General features: G+C 39.0%; 6 protein-coding genes across 10 annotated transcripts; 4 read left to right on the top strand and 2 right to left on the bottom strand.

Annotated features, from left to right (window-relative positions):
- Positions 1-76: 76 nt before the first annotated feature.
- Positions 77-5,674, top strand: LOC105696155 (probable methyltransferase TARBP1). Of its 2 annotated transcripts, XM_012418393.2 has the most exons (10): positions 77-246; positions 354-3,125; positions 3,230-3,441; positions 3,517-3,733; positions 3,802-3,957; positions 4,029-4,190; positions 4,298-4,486; positions 4,562-5,071; positions 5,184-5,320; positions 5,421-5,674. In XM_012418393.2, exons 1-10 carry the CDS (start codon positions 238-240, stop codon positions 5,569-5,571), a joined length of 4,515 nt encoding a protein of 1,504 aa, XP_012273816.1. In that variant the 5' UTR covers positions 77-237; the 3' UTR covers positions 5,572-5,674. The 2 variants fall into 2 exon arrangements, with proteins under 2 accessions (XP_012273816.1, XP_012273823.1); XM_012418400.1 differs by lacking the exons at positions 5,184-5,320; positions 5,421-5,674 and having other exon boundaries at positions 4,605-4,759.
- A 45-nt stretch (positions 5,675-5,719) lies between these two features.
- On the bottom strand, positions 5,720-6,642 carry LOC105696169 (ATP synthase subunit g, mitochondrial). The gene is made up of 2 exons (XM_012418409.1): positions 6,517-6,642; positions 5,720-6,173 (listed from the first exon to the last, which is right to left on the bottom strand). Exons 1-2 carry the CDS (start codon positions 6,545-6,547, stop codon positions 5,914-5,916), a joined length of 291 nt encoding a protein of 96 aa, XP_012273832.1. The 5' UTR covers positions 6,548-6,642; the 3' UTR covers positions 5,720-5,913.
- Positions 6,643-6,767: 125 nt separating this feature from the next.
- LOC105696363 (probable tRNA (guanine(26)-N(2))-dimethyltransferase) lies at positions 6,768-9,271 on the top strand. Of its 2 annotated transcripts, XM_012418785.2 has the most exons (9): positions 6,768-6,986; positions 7,062-7,182; positions 7,274-7,461; positions 7,529-7,751; positions 7,838-8,131; positions 8,206-8,373; positions 8,454-8,803; positions 8,865-9,051; positions 9,131-9,271. In XM_012418785.2, exons 1-8 carry the CDS (start codon positions 6,844-6,846, stop codon positions 9,022-9,024), a joined length of 1,647 nt encoding a protein of 548 aa, XP_012274208.1. In that variant the 5' UTR covers positions 6,768-6,843; the 3' UTR covers positions 9,025-9,051; positions 9,131-9,271. The 2 variants fall into 2 exon arrangements, with proteins under 2 accessions (XP_012274208.1, XP_023290653.1); XM_023434885.1 differs by lacking the exon at positions 9,131-9,271 and having other exon boundaries at positions 8,865-9,124.
- Positions 9,272-9,305: 34 nt separating this feature from the next.
- Positions 9,306-12,244, top strand: LOC105696346 (intraflagellar transport protein 81 homolog). The gene is made up of 13 exons (XM_012418763.2): positions 9,306-9,414; positions 9,473-9,621; positions 9,681-9,792; positions 9,856-9,972; positions 10,034-10,093; positions 10,168-10,320; positions 10,437-10,715; positions 10,790-11,107; positions 11,191-11,344; positions 11,427-11,575; positions 11,645-11,725; positions 11,823-11,986; positions 12,054-12,244. Exons 1-13 carry the CDS (start codon positions 9,310-9,312, stop codon positions 12,148-12,150), a joined length of 1,938 nt encoding a protein of 645 aa, XP_012274186.1. The 5' UTR covers positions 9,306-9,309; the 3' UTR covers positions 12,151-12,244.
- On the bottom strand, positions 12,190-13,517 carry LOC105696354. Its single transcript, XM_012418771.2, has 4 exons — positions 12,904-13,517; positions 12,712-12,802; positions 12,408-12,639; positions 12,190-12,336 (listed from the first exon to the last, which is right to left on the bottom strand). The coding sequence occupies exons 1-4, from the start codon at positions 13,049-13,051 to the stop codon at positions 12,241-12,243; spliced, it is 567 nt and encodes a 188-aa protein (XP_012274194.1). The 5' UTR covers positions 13,052-13,517; the 3' UTR covers positions 12,190-12,240.
- Positions 13,518-13,717: 200 nt separating this feature from the next.
- On the top strand, positions 13,718-18,502 carry LOC105695969 (ubiquilin-1). 3 transcript variants are annotated; one of them, XM_012418060.1, is made up of 7 exons: positions 13,718-14,230; positions 14,635-14,833; positions 14,909-15,230; positions 15,299-15,955; positions 16,073-16,178; positions 16,279-16,411; positions 16,499-18,502. In XM_012418060.1, the coding sequence occupies exons 1-7, from the start codon at positions 14,126-14,128 to the stop codon at positions 16,573-16,575; spliced, it is 1,599 nt and encodes a 532-aa protein (XP_012273483.1). In that variant the 5' UTR covers positions 13,718-14,125; the 3' UTR covers positions 16,576-18,502. The 3 variants fall into 3 exon arrangements, with proteins under 3 accessions (XP_012273483.1, XP_012273492.1, XP_012273477.1); XM_012418069.1 differs by having other exon boundaries at positions 13,719-14,230; positions 14,960-15,230; positions 16,052-16,178; XM_012418054.1 differs by having other exon boundaries at positions 13,719-14,230; positions 16,052-16,178.
- The last annotated feature ends 28 nt before the right edge of the window (positions 18,503-18,530 follow it).

The raw sequence follows: 18,530 nt of genomic DNA, 5'->3' as shown, positions 1-18,530 counted from the left end.
AAAAAAACAACGTAAACAGTAAATTACCTAGGGCATTTTATTTACCAACCTTGACAAGAGTTCACGTGGACTAGATAGGACCCGAAATGAAGTGAACGTTTTCAGTTGAAAAGAGAATTAATCATACAGATTGAAAATTAATAGTTAAAGAATTCCAATACTTACTTTTCAAAGTACAGGGCGGAATTTTTAAATTCATTAAATTCGGTTAGGTCGAATGCTTATTAAAACGACAAAATGTTTAAGGTAAACCTGTAAGAAATGTTGTATTAGTTAATATTTTGAAAATTATCTTTAAATTATATTCTTTGTCGTATCGCTTACACACATTGCATATATACCCTTTCTTTTAGGAAGCAAAGTGGGAAAGAATGACTTTACACGATCGATTTATGAACCTCTCAGTGATAGACTTTTCGTTATTCACCAGTGAAGAAATTGGATTAAGACAGAGTCCTGACGAGTTTGTTAATTGCTTGGTGACGCTATATTTTACAAAAATAAAAGAGGGGAATCTGAGTCTAAAAAACTTGGAGACTTTACAATTACTTCTGAGTTATGAATACCAAAGGAGAATTTCATTAAATCAGGTACATAATGCGGCACACTTGGAAAATACACAATACTTTGATATGCAGCATACTTTATTTCCAAAAAATAGATCATTAACTGAACGTGAACTCATAGTACTTCTAGATATATTATCTCTTCAAATAATATTATATGCTGACTTAAAGGGTTTCTCGGAGCACTTTCAAGTTTTCCACCGATCTTCCCAGAATTATCTATCAGAAAGTATTGAATCGAGGAATCTGTACCTCAAAGTAATAACCCGTTTGTTACAATCTTTTCATTTAAAATGTCAATTAAAAGGAAAAACAGAACCTACTACTGAGCAAAAGATTAAAGATCTGTTGTGTGCTCTTTCTTTCAATATATTAAATCAATGGCTTACTCTTAAGGGCATTGTCGAATGGAGTTCACTGATTCCATTGTTAACAACAATGGTTGAAGTATTTGGTGCTAATAATGTCTTAACTCCTTTATTTAATCTCTTGTTAATGGAATCTACCGCCTTGGAGAACTCTCTCCCAGCTTTGTGTGTGACGACTGATTTATATTTCCCTGAGAAGTTCGAACATGTAAGCAACGAGCAATATAACTTGTACATAGATGAAAGATTCTGGCTATTGCTGCTGCAAAGCTTGAAAGCATCGGTACAACAATATCGCAAGCAAGCTTTATATCTTATTAAAAAGACCAGTGATTTTATGAGTCTACACACCGAGATGGATATGAAACATCCAAAAGAGAATACCATTATTCCGTTTCTGTGCACTCGGTCAAAGGAACCTGAAGTATCTTCAGAGAACATTAAGAAGTGTTTTTTTCTTATTCTCGAGGCATTAGAAGAAACCCAGGTACATCTAGTGAATCCCTCTTTATCGGTATTACCAGTTTTAATTAAAGGACACTTAACACACAGAGACTGCGGAAACTGTTTCAGTGCCCAGTGGCTACAGTGCGTGTTCGAGAGAATGATTTTCCACAAAAATAATGCCATCGTGAAGAAAGGTATAATCCAGGCACTTAAACTACCTGTATCAGTTTATGATGAAAAATTTCTAGAACTGCTTATTAGAAGTATGAATAACACTTTTCTCTATGAATGTCAAAACGATGAAGAGTCACCAGAAGTTGTAACTTGCTTCGTCGACTTGCTAACAAGAATAGAGTGCAATCATGCAGCTGTGGCAGACAAAGTCATCATAATTATTTCACAAGTGTTATGGGGACCCATAGCGCTGTTCTATGTGTCTGAAGCATTAGAAGCTGCTTCTGTAAATACTGTCACCGGCAATTGGCAGCAAGAACAATTACAAGCGGTTAAAACTCTGGCAGAAATTAACCTTAACATCCATAATCGACCACTGAGACAAGCATCGCAGATTAAGTTCCTTTCAACACTGACAAAATTTGTGAAACCACCTATGGATCTGTGGCAGTTAACGAGTACTTTGAGTGCATTTCCAGTTAACGAAGCTCTACAACGAAACTCGGAAGTCTGGAGACTAATTACAACCTGGCTAGCAGAAATAATATCGAAGTCCTGTGCCATGGATTTTGTTAAGGAATCTTGTGAACAAATACTTGGCAGGATATCAGTGCGAGAAACAAGTGTGTCATCGATCGCTCTCATGATAGCATTTATTGAAGATGTAACTGATTTGCAGCACTCCAAAGTATCTCTCACTACAGAGCTGTATAGAAATTTATTCAACTCTCTTGATCGTGCCGACAGTAGACCTTATGCCAGCATCGATACAAATGTAAATGTCATAGAATTTTTGCAATCATTGTTAAGATTGAAAGATTATTGGCATAAATTCTCTCGTTTGGAAGAGTACCTTGTCGTGGCTTTAAAATTTATTGGCTACAGTATCCGAAAGTCTACAAATTCTGTATCTTATGAACAGATGAATATATGTGCATCGGCAGTCAGTACGTTTTTCGACGAAAGATGCACCGGTTTAACGGCAGAATATTTCAGAAACTACATGGAAACGTTAGCAGAGGAGTCGATATATGTTTTGGAAAACGCAAACAATAGTACCGTAATCCAGAGATTGTTTGCCTTAAAAGTATTGTACGAATGTCGAAGAAGTGGCTCCACTAAATCTGAGAAATTCAAATACCTGAATAATTTGCTTGATTTACACAAGAATGAATTGCGTTTTGAAGGCGAATACAGTGAAATAGGTCTGCAAGGGAAGATTGCATCGGAGTATTATAATTTTATTGCGAAGCACATACATTTGCATCTGGAGAAACTACCTCCAACAGAATGGCTACCTCATGTTTCTTGGTTACAATGTGCATTGAATCTTCTTGACATTGGTGGAAATTCTATTATTGAAATAGTGGCTGCGATCCTGAAGCAGATAATTTTGAAAAACATGCCTAATGATCCATCAGAATTAGTGACAGTGATTACAAAATGCTGGAAATTTGCATTCACTTTAAAAAAGTCAAAGCAGTTCCGATTAGCTATTGGAGAACTCATTGGTTCAATACTCCATGAGAATTTTTTGAACTTAAAGGATACTAGACAACTCATTGTGGATGTAAGTTGGAAATATGTATAAAGTCTAAAGGTATCTTGATTTTAAAACGATATGTTTCCAATTTAAAATAATGTGCCAATATAAGTACGTGATTATATTTTAAGTGTGTAAACCAGACTGTGCAAGAAGGCGATGCCATACCAATATTAAAGTTATTATTATTGGAAAAAATGGAAACATTGGACAAGCAATTCCCAAACTATGTGGATTCGCTCTCAAAAGCACTTTTGGCTTGCCTTTTGCATGGACTCGTGCCACGCCGAGATCAGAGGATCGAGTTGCAAGCTTGTACCCAAGCCTGCAAAATTACAGCGATGTAATGAAGCACATCTTTTCACTACTATAAAAATTGTAATATTTTTCATGTATAACTTATTGTTTTATTTGACAGAAAACCTGTTCTGAACACCACTGTACGAGCAAGAGCTGTGATATTATTGCATAACATATTATGCCAAAATAGTGACTGCGGTTTAAAAATCTTACCTTTAGTCATCGAGAAACTGGAAGAAAGCACTGGAAAGAGGTACTACGGCGACTCTTACTTACACCGAATAAAACATCGACTATTGCAAGTTTTACTGTTGATTGAACCAATGATACATAAGGTATACTGATTTACAACACAAAGTCAGGAGTATAAATTACATCTAAATGTGAGTTTCTCATATAACAGGCAGAGGATACAACTTTTCTGCATGACTACATCTACGATAAGTTAAGATTAGAAACCAACCAGACCAGTGTTCGTATAATGCAAGAATGGTTGCTTATTCGAATGTATGTACAGCACGAACATCTTCGCAACAAAATCTGGGTACCCTTTAGCGAGGTAAATAATGATCCACCTGCGGCAATGACTTTCAATCACTTTTCTTTCAAAATCTGTGACTATATTTTCAGAATATCACGATACGGCCAGGAAGTGTCAGTTCTATATTCAGAATAGCCTATCATGTCAGTCGATTACTTAACAGCAAACAGGAGGAATATATTCTTTCAGCGCTTTCTTACGTCGGACAGTATTGTATGGGCCAGCATTTTAACACGCGACTCTACAGTCAAGTAAGTTGACTGCACTATTTGCATCCCTCATTTACAAAACACTAATGATATACAATTGTAAAGTAACCAAATATCTATCAGAAATATTTTTAAACTGAAATTTGTAGGTAATATTCGTGAGACTGTATGAATTGTTGATTGGTCTGCAAGGCGCAGACTTTGCATTGGAATATAAAGGTTTGCATTCAGTCGTTTCAAAAAGTCTGCATCGAGCAAATTCAACAAAGGCTTTACTTGGAATTCAAGAAGACTTCTTTCTGACCATTTTTCACCCTTCAGAGCACTACAGTATACAGGTACGTAGTTTTACTTACTTATGAAGAGAAATATCTTCGTAACGATTTATTTAAACAATTTTACGATATTCTTAGACGATTTATTATGACCTACCAAGGCTCTCAAACGTTTGTGCAGATGAGTGTATCACAGTGAATGAGTTCGAGGCATTGTCTTTCAAAGAATTTCTAACAAGACATCCTGTTACGCTTAATAATTCAAACGAGTCTTTGAGCAGGACCACAGTTTCTGCATATGAAGATAAACAGAGGCTAAACGATGTAAATGCATCGGGGGATGACGTAGAGGAATGCAGTGAATATTTGAACGATATACAGAAAAAAATCATTCCATGGAAGTCTATAATACCAGTAAAAGATGACTTATCGGATATATGTAATACATCTATGCTGTGTCAACAGAATGAAGATGGAATCATAGTTGTAGCCTCACTAATTGACCGGCCACAAAATTTGGGTGGACTTGCCAGAACTTGTGAGATATTCGGTGCGAAACAATTAGTTATAGAGAGCCTCGAATATATGAAGGACCAGCAATTTCAAAGCCTCAGCGTGTCGGCTGAAAAATGGTTAATTACTAGTGAGGTATATAGATAATAAAAAATTCCCTTCATAAAAATGACAAGTTTTATAAATAAGTTGTTTTACCATATCCATTTTACTGTTTCACAACGTTTACGATACTGTTAATGTTTAGGTCAAAGAATACCAATTGCAGGAGTATTTGATAGGAAAAAAAGATACAGGCTATGCAGTAGTTGGAGCGGAACAAACTGTTAATAGTGTGGGACTTTCGAGCATGAGGTTTAACAAAAAGACTGTTCTTTTGTTAGGGTGAGTTCTACATTATGTACATAAATAAGGGGAGATATCCATGTGTATGATACTTCTTTCTTTATGTAACTTATGAAATCACATATAATTATGGTTACAGGAACGAAAAAGATGGCATTCCCGCTAACCTGATTCCGATGCTAGATGTTTGCATTGAAATACCTCAAGTAGGCATTACTAGATCATTAAATGTTCACGTAACAGGTGCCATCTGCATATGGGAATACTTCAAGCAGCATGGTTTTAATTAATTTAACACTCATATGATGTACAAATTTAAAACATTGCCTGTCAACATCTTAAGCATGTCAGTTGTAATGCTCCCGGAATAAAAAATTGTATGTACATGTGTAATTAAATGAGTTGAATCCAATGGTAATGATGTAGATATCAACATTATTAGTGTTTAATGGCCTTTTATTGCTAAAGCCAAATATTCACATAATAAAATTTGTAATTTACAGTTACATAGCAACATAGAAATTACAGAACATCGCTGATACCTAGTACATTTTTATTTGTATTTTATGTGAGGTTTCATGGACACCTACAAATACACTTTCCTAAAGACCAGAACGATGAGCCAAAAGTCTTTAAACTTTGTAACCGATGAGATGTCGCTTCCCAATACACTCTCCAATGAAGAACCAGCAATAAACTTCAATAGCGACTAGGGAATTTAGTAAAGCTTCACGTACCGTTAGATTACGGTATGCGCCAGTCTTGGCCGAATGGATTAACTTATTAATGCCTGCTCGAATTGCAGGAATATCCTTAGGAGATGGTGGGATCAATTCAACCGCTGCATACTGCCGAATCACCTTAATTGTGGGCTTTGAGCTCGTAATTAATGCTGGCAACAGAAATCACATCTTAATTAACTACAGTCAATTCAAAAGAATATGGCGTAATTTTTAACTTCTAAGATATAATAAGGATTATACTTCGGTCATGACAGCAATGACTACATGTGTACACATTTCATAATTAAGAAAAAAAAGTGGAAGACCGCTACCTGATAAAGATATAATACAAAATTAAAATACAAATACAGTAATTGATTTTTCCACATCCAAGAGCCAGTGTTATATAAGATAAATTTCAGATCATGTGCAAAAATCTACAAAACGATGAATATACATCAGGAAGAAAATCATTTCTAAAGTAAATGTCAAAATGTTCCCTTTTCGACTTACTTTTCACTAAGTCTGCTACTTTTCCGGCCATTTTCGATCTTGGAAAAAATCAACAAATTTCTGAACCTTCGCCCGTCGCCTAGAACATCGAAAGCTTTGACCTGTGATTAAATGAACGTAGACTGCCAGCATCGAAACTTTACCATCACTGAAATATATAGCAAAGTGGAACGCTCGCACATTTTAGAACAGAGATGAGTTGGGAGCACTGAAATACTATATAGAGGTCACTCTCATATTCTGTTCGTCTATGCGATAACCTATAAAGTGCTTCGGGAACATCCTCTGTTCCGCGAAGTTTTGAAATTTCGAATTCTCAAACTCTCCATGGGTACCGACGAAAATGCGGATTGTCCGGTAATAGAAGAGTCACGGAAACCAGAAATAATCAAGGAGGGTAGAGCGGAAATTCTTGTGCACGAAAAGAACGTATTTTATAACCCCGTTCAGGAATTCAACAGGGATCTTAGGTATTCTTTATTTTAACTCATATTAATTTTCAATTGACAGTACGTGTCTTTAACTCGCTACTATTGCTGTATTAGCATAGCGGTGTTGTCTGTTTTTGCAAAACAAAAGCCCCATACAAAGAAGAAAACTTTGAAACCTAAGGAAACCGAAATTACACTCGATGATACGATTGAAGAAACGAGTCCAGCGAATGAGGTACTTTATGGAGTAACTGACCATTTAAATACGATTTGTTATTAAAATTTTTTTTTCTATGCAACTCCATGATTTATTACACTTATCATAGAATGGAATCACTGTATTGGAAGCCTTATCAGCGACAGGGTTACGGAGCATCAGGTACGCTAAAGAAGTACCTGGCATCAAACAGATTATTGCCAACGATATCTCAATGAAAGCTGTAGAAAGCATTAAAAGAAACATCCATCATAATGGTGTCCAAGATATCGTGACTGCAAATCATGAAGATGCTACGTATGTGTTACCAAATCAAACATTAAAAGAAATAAGTTCACATTGTACAACATTGATATTATTTCAGGATGCTCATGTACAGACATAGGAACAAACGGTTCAATGCTGTTGACATTGATCCGTATGGATGTCCATCAATTTTTTTAGATGCAGCTGTTCAATCAGTTTCCGATGGTGGTTTACTTTTAATTACAGCCACCGATATGGCTGTTCTTGCTGGAAATTCACCAGAAACGTGTTATGTCAAATACGGCGCTGTTTCATTGAAATCAAAAGCTTGCCATGAAATAGTAATTATCACTTACATATGATTTTAAAAATACAATATTTAATCAAAAGTGAGGTGATTTTTAAAGATTAATCATTGATGTTCTAGGCACTTCGGATACTTTTACAACATATAGTATCCCATGCAGGACGCTATGGTCGCTATGTACATCCATTACTCTCAATAAGTGCTGACTTTTACATACGCGTTTTTGTCAAGGTTTACTCCAGTCAAAGTAAATGCAAGGAAAACACCAGTAAATTAGGAATGTTGTATCAGTGTGTCGGTTGTGAAACCATGACGACTCAACCACTAGGCCAGCAAAAATCTAATGGTGGATTTAAACTTCCTGCCGCACCATCAGTTGATCGGTTGTGTCCCCACTGTCACCATAAACACCACGTGCGTTGATAAAATACTTGGATGTAATTCAATTGATTTTACTTCCCTATTTTTATACAGATGATTCTTCACAGATCGGTGGCCCAATATGGTTGGGTCCTTTGCACGATCAAGCTTTCATTTCACAACTGCTGTGCAGCTTAAACGAACTGGATTTGAATACTTCAAAGAGAATAGAAGGAGTGCTGAATGTAATACACGAAGAATTAGATGTTCCACTGTATTACACAACTGATCGTTTGGTACTTTCAGCTATTTATATAATACTGGGGAAACGAGTGTATATAGTTTAAAAGTTCACATTCTAATAACTTCTATGCAGATGTCTATAGTGAGATGTCACGTACCCTCCATGATGGTCTTCAGATCAGCGATACTAAATGCAGGTTTCTCTGTGTCTTACTCTCATGCGAATAGAAATTCGCTAAAGACAGACGCTCCGAGCCAAGTTATCTGGGATATAGTCAGAGCGTGGGAAAAGGAAAATCCTGCAAAACGAGACAAGTTTGAAGCAAACAGCCCCGGATTGGCTATTTTAACTTCACCGTCAACTACGACAGTTTTCTTTGATATACATCCACTGGCTAATCCATTATCCCGACAGAAACATCTCTCTCGGTTTCAGGAGAACCCAACTCCCAATTGGGGTCCTGGCACTAGATCTACTACAATGTATGTGACGATTACTCATTATTACGGTAATGTAATTTTTTCACATCCAATTGTTCTACAGGATCGATTCGGGTGAAGTACTCTCAAAAAAGAGGAAAAATCAAAATAAAAAGCAGAAGAAACAAAGCCTTGACAAGTCCGCAGAAGTGGAAACTGATGACAAAGGCAGGATGTCGGAGGGGGTCGAAGCAGGTGAACCACCCGTCAAACAAGCCAGATAAGATTCCTGAACATCTTTTATTTTTATTGTACAGTGTTTGCTTTTATACCATTGATATGATCGAATGTATAATAAAAATAATAAACTTTGATTACTAAAAATTACAGTTTAGCAGAAAATCAATAAACCTGTAGGCTTAGTAACGGCTTGTGTTACACCTGGTTTCTATTTCCATGGTAACAAAGTGCATCATAAAACATTCAGACATTCTGAAACGTTAGTCAGGTTACCTAGATTACTTCGGCCTTTCTGAATCTTTTTCTAAGAAGAAAGGTTTCTCGTAACCATGAGTGAAGATACAAAGTTTATCGTATCAGAGTTGAACAAGGTTTTGGGAAAAAATTACAACTTAATTTCCTTTAATTCCTTGAGCCCTGAAGATCTGCTGCAGGTAAAAGAGGTTGCGTTATAAACGTCATGATACAATTTAATAAGCAATTTTATGGTAGGTATTGAGTGATGTAATATCAGAAGTACAACAGCAAGGAGGGCCAAAAATCGACATGAGAACCGAAAATCCTGAACAAAGTTCCATTCGCCTGCTTTCAGCATTACGAATCCTAAACTACCAACCAAATAAAGATCCGATGTCGTTTAGGTACTTTCTATACTCCTGGCAGTTAAATACAACAATTTAATATTTTTAAAAAATTCCAGACAAGGATTGATAAAGGGAGATACAGAAATAATCCATGACATTTTGAAATGGCTCCTATCAAACATGGAACTTGTTCGGAAGAGGACATATTTATCTCGATTTTTAGTAAAGGCAAGTTGAAATTTTTATTAAAAATACCGGTTTACAATTAAAGTACTGTTCATTTTCTTGTAGATCGATGTACCATTTGAATATCTTGAAGATCCAGATATATCTTTATTGTACGATCAGTACTCAAAATTGGTTGAAGAATTTAAAATGGTTCATAAAGAACGAGAGGCTGGAAAAAAGGTAATTGGAAACACCAAGTTTTATTTGGAAAAGGAATTCTAATTGATTTCTTCTCATTCAGGCAGGAGAGGCTGCGGCAGAAGTGAAAGCAGATTTAAAAGCCATGGAAAAGGAGCGAGAAGTAAATCTTCAATTCTGTCATTACATGTTTGGGTTATTGTATTTATTAATTTGTTAACTCGTGAAATATTTTAGATAATAATGGGACGGGTGGAGAAAATGAAAATGAGAGCCGAACCAGGTCTTCACCTGTTGTCAGCTGCGCAAGCACTAAGACTCGAAAGAGACAAGGAACGAGAAATTGCCATGCAAAAGGAACAAGAAAAAGGAGCCATGTCGGCACTTCAAGTATTGTATATTCATATTTTTAAAAACTTAAAAATAGAAGTATCCATGAATATAAGATTTTTACTTACTCAATAGTATCAAAATACTAGAACACAGTACTAACAGAAGTCTGTTAGGTTTCTCTTCACAGAGCAGAACGGGAGTTACAAAATCTGAAACAAGCCAGTGCGGGTCTGACACCTCAGGGTTTGATTCAACGACTGTCAGAAGAAATAACAGTGCTCGGTGTTGTTGCAAATGAACGACTGCCTTCTGAACTGACAGCGAAGAAGGCCCAAGTTAATGCTTTAAGGAAAGTCGTAGGATCTCCTCACGTAGGGCCTGATGATATCGGAGCCTTGAGAAATAGATTAGATCTTGCGGCAAGAGAACTTCAAGCTTTGGTAGAAAACAAGGTACCATTTAATTCACTCCTAGAAATTTTGTCGGTGCATTTTCAAGAATTATATAATTAAAAATGAAATTGCAGGCTGCAGGAAGTGGAGCAGATAAGATGGTACCATTTAGACAACAAGCCGCTGCTGTAGCCAGTATGAAACGTAACACATTAGACAGACTAGAAAAGACCGAAGCAACTTTGGAAGAGCTGTCAATAAGATTAGAACATAAACGAGACGAGGCTAGACGTTTGGCAGAAGAGCCAGCACCAAAAGGTGATGAATTAAAACGATACGTGGCAAGACTCAAAGCAAGAAGTGCTCTTTACAAAAGGTGTCGCAGTGAACTTGCTGGCCTCAAAGCGGAGAGTGGTGTTCTACATCGCACCTTGGCTATCCTTGAAAATCAGGTGAGAGATTGATAAAAAATGGTAATTAATTACACAGGATAGTTTGAATTGGTTTTGATGCCAATGGAATGATACTATTTCAGATGTCCCAGATAAAACCCAGTAACGAGTCTCCTTCAGTGCGATCCGTATCTGTTCTGCCCGATGATTGCACCGTAGAAAGTGCATCATTGATCAATACACAGCTATCTCGAAATATCTCTACATTCAGAGCTCAATTAGCTCCATTATTAAATGGTAGAAATTGTTAGAATCATTTTGATGCTATCTTAATTCATGATAATTGTAACAATTAAGATTTGCCATTACTCTTTAACAGAATTGCGACCATTACGACAAAAGTCTGAAGAACTGGATGAAAGATATGAAAGAGCACATAGAAGTCATAGCTCGGTTGATGCAAATATGGAAACTACAATGAATAATTTGTGTTCTGAAGTTGAAGGGCTTCGAAGAAATATAAATGAGGTATGCTTAATGTTTTGTAGTATGGAAATTAGTAGTCGAAAGGAAGAAACTTACTTTTTATTCATACAGAGTACTACTCAGGCTGAACGATTGAGTGAAGAGGTAGCCAAGCTGAAATTAGCAGAAGATAGAATTCAGCAGGAGATACGAGTGAGATTAATATTTTATAATGTCTGAATCTCATTGCTTCCATCATGTTGCATGACCGTATGAGAAGGCGTTACTAAATTTAATATATTTTTTGCAGACTTATGCAAGCCCTGGAGGAGGATCAACTTTAAGAGATGAATTGCAAGAATCAATACAAAAAGAAGAGAAGAAATTGAAGGTTTTAAAGGAAGAAGAACAACACGTAAAAGAACATGCTACTCAATATGAGAACCAAACGCAACAGTGGAGCAATCTTATTTCGTAAGTTACCTTGATAACAATTTTAATAGATATTCATGGTACAAATTCTGTAAAATATTCATTATAGAATTTTTGAATGCAAATTGCAATGTGCTGAAGAAAACAAGCGCAGAGATGGAATTGTAGTTCGAGGTCAAGGAGCAGAGCGACTTATATTGCAGTAAAACTCAAGGAATATTAAAATTAATTATTACTTGAGAAAATTGTTTTTTATAAACATATTTATGTAGACAAAGTTACTTAATAAGTACTGATCAATTGTTGCATACACGCATCACTATGTACACTGTAACACCTATTCCACTGATTAAAGCACTGAGGTAGATATATCGTCGCTTTGATTCATTGTTCTATAAAGAAAAAATTGATACTATAATCTACATGCAGATTTAAATTTTGAAAAAACTTCGAGTTTTCCTACCATATCTAAATAACCAGCCAGCTCACATAACTTATGTTCAGCATCCTTAATTTCAAGTAACGTAGCAGAAGCTGCCATACTAAGTGCCTGACTCGCACGTAAAGGTTCATCATAATCGATGAAAAAATCAGTCTGTTCTTTAAGAAGCTTTAAGCGAGCAAATGTGATTAATGCTTGAAGAAGAGAGAGTTCCTGTTTCCCATTCCGTAATATCTCTATTAATTCTTTTAATCTGCAAGAAGTTATGGAATTTATAGTTAGGGCTTCTACGTTATGTCAATTTAAATACTAAGTAGTTCCGTACCTGTGCTGAGCGATTAACTCAGAAGATTCTCCACGTTTATACTTTATATTAAACTGTGTCACTAACTTTTCTGCAAGTTCTCTGTCTGCACCTACAATGATATCATTAACGTTTTAAATTTCTACACTCTAAACTGATCTTTCGTAAATATAAAAATGTTCAATATTAAATCACGTTAAGAAGTTACCGTACCAAGCGTAATAAAATCCTCTTCGTCTAATTCACTAAGCTCAGTGGTTGATATATTCCTCTTTTTAAATTGGGGAATCAAATCTGTACATCCCAATCCTTTCAACAGTAATGCCGTTTGTTTTGTAAATCCCAAGGGATCCTCGTCCATATCTTTTCAACGAGATCAAAATAATTTCAAACTAATAAAAACCGAGCAACAAAGCGTGTTCCTCATCGGATACCATACAGTCTCTAGCGCTCTCTTGTTATTCGGAGTACATACTAAACAATACTAAATAACTCTACTATCTCGTAGAATTTCATTTACCGCGAAACTCAGAGATGAGTTAGGAGATTGCTCACGGGCAGGGTTAGGCGATAGCGTCCTATGCTGCCCCCAGGTGGAGGATGAGGACGACTACCGCACAAGGGCAAAGAGCCTAATCCTAGGGAGCGCATCCAGGGATGCCTCCGACCCCCGAGTTTAGTTCTCGCATTCAAATCCTTCATCGATTGCCATCGTCGGTTAAATTTAACAAAATTAAATGCAGGGGCAACTGCCAGTCCGTCGTCCTGAACCATGACCGTTGGCCGAACCCGGCTCCGGGATTGGGCCCGGCCGCGCCCAACCACAGAAACCAATCACAGAGAATTTAGAAGGTCGTGTATCCCTTCCACGGCTCAGCAATTGACACGAACCCACCCAGACCCAACTCCCTCCTGATTGGTCCTTTCCGCTGTACCCAGTCCAGCTTTCCCCTGTCGCGACCAATCGGATCGGTACATAGCAGCGTCGGACCCGTAGTCGGAATATCGTCGAAAAACGCTCGGCCGTCGAAATTGCGGTTGCCGAGGCGTCACGTTGGCAGCGCCGCGCATAACCTATAAGCCTCGCTCAAAGGTGTTCCTCGGAGTGCTGGATCGTTAATAACAAACGTCGAGTCTCGCCGGCTCGGGTAAGGTGCACGCCAGCGTTAATCAGGCAGGTCGTCGCGAGGGGCCACGAAGTCTCAGCTATTTTCGACAGTATGCGAAGCTAGCTGCCCGGCGTTGGCACGTCTCTTCGTGCGCGCTTTTCCAGTTCCACGCGAGACGGAGTCGGCCGTGCGGGTCAGGACGGGTCGCCGAGGGTCGAACCCTGGGAGAGCTGCGAGTCGCGGCAGTCGCGCCCCAGCGCCGAGTCCCGACGGCTGAACCCCCGGAGGGAGCGCGTCCAAAGTAACGAGTCATCTACGAATCCAAGATGGCAGAAGGTCAGGACAGCCAGAAGAAGATGATTACGATTACCGTCAAGACGCCGAAGGAACAGAAAGCCGTGGAAATCGAGCCCGACGCGACGATTAAGGACGTAAGTGCGACGGCTTGCCGAAATCTCGGGTGCTGCCCCCTAGAGGGGATCCTCGGAGATGACGCACGAAAACCCGTGGACGAGCAGGACAGGAGCCAATGGAATAATTGTTGATAATTGCGACGAAAAGTCTGGTTAGATCTCTCGCCGAAAGGCCCTGGAAAATGTTCTTGGGCTGGCGTCAAATTAAGCTATGGATTTTGTTTCGATTTTTCCTTCATTCGTGGTTTTCCTGCTCGAGTTCGATCGACCTTTGTTTCCGAATTAATATTCATGAGGTCGCGGAGGGTTTTCCTGATTCATTTCCTGGAGGTTTTGTGACAGCACCAGCTCGGTGGGTGATGCGTAGTGGTTTCGAAGAGTAGTCAACTTGTGTTGGAAGTTATTGTTACGTTAATCTATAGTTCAAGGATGCGGTTTCGAAGAAATTTAATGCACAGCCGGACCAATTGTGTTTGATTTTCGCTGGTAAGATCATGAAGGACCACGAGACCCTAGGAACACATAATATTAAAGATGGCTTGACGGTGCATCTAGTTATTAAGGCACCCCGTGCTGCTACCGGACAAAGTCAGGATACGACGCCCTCTCAGAGGCCTGCAGGTGAGCGTGAGAGCGTAAGGCGATGCTGCTTTCGTTCTCAAAGATCAGCTTTAATTTCTCGTTCTGGGTTTTCAGCCGATGCTGGTGCTAATCCTTTCGGTTTAAGAAACGTAGGGGATCTTACAGGGTTGGATATGGGTTTGATGGAGTTTGGAATGGGTATGATGGGATTCAACAGACAGTCCGCCAATTTTATGGAGCTTCAGCAACGCATGCAACGGGAATTACTCTCCAATCCAGATACGATGCGCCAAGTGCTGGATAACCCTCTGGTGCAAAGTCTGATGAGCGACCCAGAGAACATGAGAAACTTGGTCACTTCGAATCCACAAATGCAGGAGCTGATGCAACGCAATCCAGAAATCAGTCATATGTTAAATAACCCAGAGCTATTAAGGTGAGTAAACGATATCCCAAATTACAGTTGTAACAACATTTAGGGAGATTTTTTCCACGTGTTTTCAGGCAAACAATGGAGTTGGCCCGTAATCCTTCGATGCTCCAAGAACTCATGCGTTCGCAAGACCGGGCCCTGTCAAACCTTGAGAGCATTCCAGGTGGATACACGGCACTTCGCCGACTGTATCACGATTTCCAGGAGCCTATGTTAGAAGCAACGGACGAGCTTAACCCTTTCGCAGCATTGGTGGAGAACAGTAGCTCCCAAGATTCCCAGACAAATCCACAACAAGGCCAGGAAAACAGAGATCCGCTGCCCAATCCATGGAGCCAAAATCAAAGCGAATCGACCACCCCCGAGGCAACACCAACTCCCGGAAGAGGACTACTAGATTCTCCAGGCATGCAGCGTCTAATGTCGCAGATGATAGAGAATCCACAGATCATGAGAAATATGTTAAGTGCTCCATACACCAGATCGATGCTCGAAGCCATGGCCGCTGATCCAGCTATGGCCAGCAGAGTGATCGCAGCGAACCCCATGTTTCGAGGGAACCCCCAGATGCAGGAACAAATGCGGGCCATGATGCCTGCGTTCATCCAGCAGATGCAGAATCCGCAGGTCCAGAGTGTCGTCACCAATCCGGATGCTTTGGCAGCGATCATGCAGATCCAGCAAGGCATGGAGCAGCTGCGAACCGTCGCACCAGAGTTTGTTGAAAAGTATCCACGATCTTCTTAACCGTAGAGGTTACTTTAACGCGATGTAAATTCCATCCGCAAAAGACCGGTCTAATGCGAAATTCGATGGAATTTTAGTATGGGGCTCACTGTTCCTAGCACCACAACGCCAACGACGACCACTGCGACGACTCCGACGACCACTCCGGGCCAACAAACGGAGGCGAATCAACAGGCCGTGTTCTCCCAGTTCATGGCAAGAATGGTAAGTATACTTAGTTTGAAAAACACGAACACTTCTTTTGTATTCGGCTGACTGAATTGTCTGACTTCAATCTTCTTTATGTCTTGTGTCGTATATGCAGTTTTCAGCAATGGCATTAAATCAAGGTGCCGAAGTGGATGGTCAGCCTGCAGCACCACCCGAAGAGCGTTACAGAACCCAACTTGAACAATTAACCGCGATGGGTTTCGTCGATAGAGAAGCTAATCTACAAGGTAAGCCGAGGTATCGGATAACTTAACCTAAAAATCGAAAGCACGTGACAGAGTGATTTGTTCACTGAAGAGGGGATTTTATTTTAGCACTAATCGCCACGTTCGGTGACATAAATGCCGCCATTGAGAGACTACTGAATAATGGGCAGGTCTCCATGAGCTAACCACCAACCGGCAGTGACGTTGTTCCCTTACGACCTCTAACTTACCCACTATTCACCTTTTGCATCGCAAGCAAGGTGACAGATATCCCAGGTAATTCCGGCTGTAGAGAGAAAGGAGAAATTGATAACTTAAATTTCCTGCCCTGGCTCTCTTGACAGAATACACATGCTACTGACTCGTTCGACGTGCATTTTTATTTTGACTCTTTCTTCTCTCTCTCTTTCTCTCTCCCTTTCTCTCCCTCTCTGGTTTTTCGTTGGTTCGGCACTTGTTCAACGTGGCCTGCCTTGTCCAGTTGATTGAACAAGGGCCCGTAGGTGGTGACAGGTCTTGGACTCCCCTTGCTAACCTCTCCTCGTTTTACCTGTCTGTGTATTATTTGATGTGCTAAAAAGCTACGTAATTGTAACGATATATCCGTTTTAATGCAAAATTATTTATAATTAATTTCATATATATGTATGTATATATGAAAGCAAATATATATATATGCACACTGGGTGTTCAGATTTTCGCATGCTGGGAAGTGTCGGCGAGAGTTCTGGACACCGTGTGTATTAAGGCTGTTATATTTTATGAAGGCAGCGCCTACTATGTTACATTTCATTTACATAGTTTAGTTCAAGGTGCGAAGCTTGCATGGAAATGCCTTTATTCTGTTAGAAATGTCGAGTCTAAAAAACAGCTTGCATCGGTGTCTGATTCATTATTAAATTTTATTAGTGCATGATTGCCTTTATTGGTCGATGTCAAGTTGACCGATCCTAAAAGGAATTTATCATGTTTTTGAGATCTGGCATCAAAGAGGTAATAACGTAAGATTTAAGATTGAAAAATGGAGACAAAGAACAGAACTTATCTCAAGGGTAGCTTGAATTTAAGATCTTCGGGTCATAGAGACGTTAGGATAGAATAAACCATGTAATTCATTGATTGAAAAGCATTACTAAAATCATTCCACAAGATCTGTATAATGCTCGAAAACCTTATTAGCGTCACTAAGCATGGAACGATGCCACAGAAAACCGACAGATAAGATTTCCATACAAGCTTTATAAGCAGGGCTGCGCTATTATTCGAAATAGATTTAACTTTAATTTGCCGTGATTAATAGGAATTATTATTAATAAACGGCGGTTTTCTAATAGCCATTTCGAGTATCAGAAGCTAAAGTTTTTGGGCACGTTAATCAACAGCTTTTCTCCTCGTGTTAAAGTGAAGTTGAAATCGGTATAAAATAACCTCACTTCTTCTTTAAAGAAATTTCTAGAATGTATTTCTTCTTGATTAACGTCTTCAATGATTTCACTGTTTAGCGCGTAATAGTTTTCTGATTCTGGTTCCTTCTTCAACTTCGTATTTTTTTTTTTTTTCATTTTAAAGCAAATTTCAAGTAAAATTATCTGAAATGGTCAGCCCTGTCTTTGGGGGTTAAAACGTCGAGCGACATGTTTTAGATTAGGCCCTTGCGTTGACATTGCGCGTCCCTTTGGTCCTTTGGTCTTAGATGGTTCGCAGCAATGTTTAAGCACGACGCAATACTTTCTTGTAATACGAATTCCTAAGATTTGTAGGTAGATGCGAGAAGTGTGTGGCTCGTTGTTGGAGGAACGCGGATTGTGCGATCCCGAGGACCATCTTCCCTTCCCAGTAAATGTGTTATAATACCGGATACCTAAGTGTCAACCCTAGGGTTAAGTTTTGCGAGAGGGATACAAAGAAACAAGTGAAAAACGACACAAGACGACAAGGTGCATGTTGTAAATTATCCTTAACGAAGGAGGTCGTTATAATTTTAATACTTTTCAACGACACGCCATTGGAGCAACCGTGCGCATTACTATCTTTTACGTGTACGCAGTATTCTTCGCTGAGACGAGGCATTCTGTAAAAGGTATTACGAAATAAAACTGTGGTTGATTCATATTTATGCAGAACTGCGATTAGGGATTGC

This window comes from Orussus abietinus, unplaced genomic scaffold, assembly GCF_000612105.2.
Source record: "Orussus abietinus isolate OABI.00-Male unplaced genomic scaffold, Oabi_2.0 scaffold69, whole genome shotgun sequence".
NCBI classification, from domain to species: domain Eukaryota; kingdom Metazoa; phylum Arthropoda; class Insecta; order Hymenoptera; family Orussidae; genus Orussus; species Orussus abietinus.
This window is presented reverse-complemented; position numbering and strand designations above follow the sequence as displayed.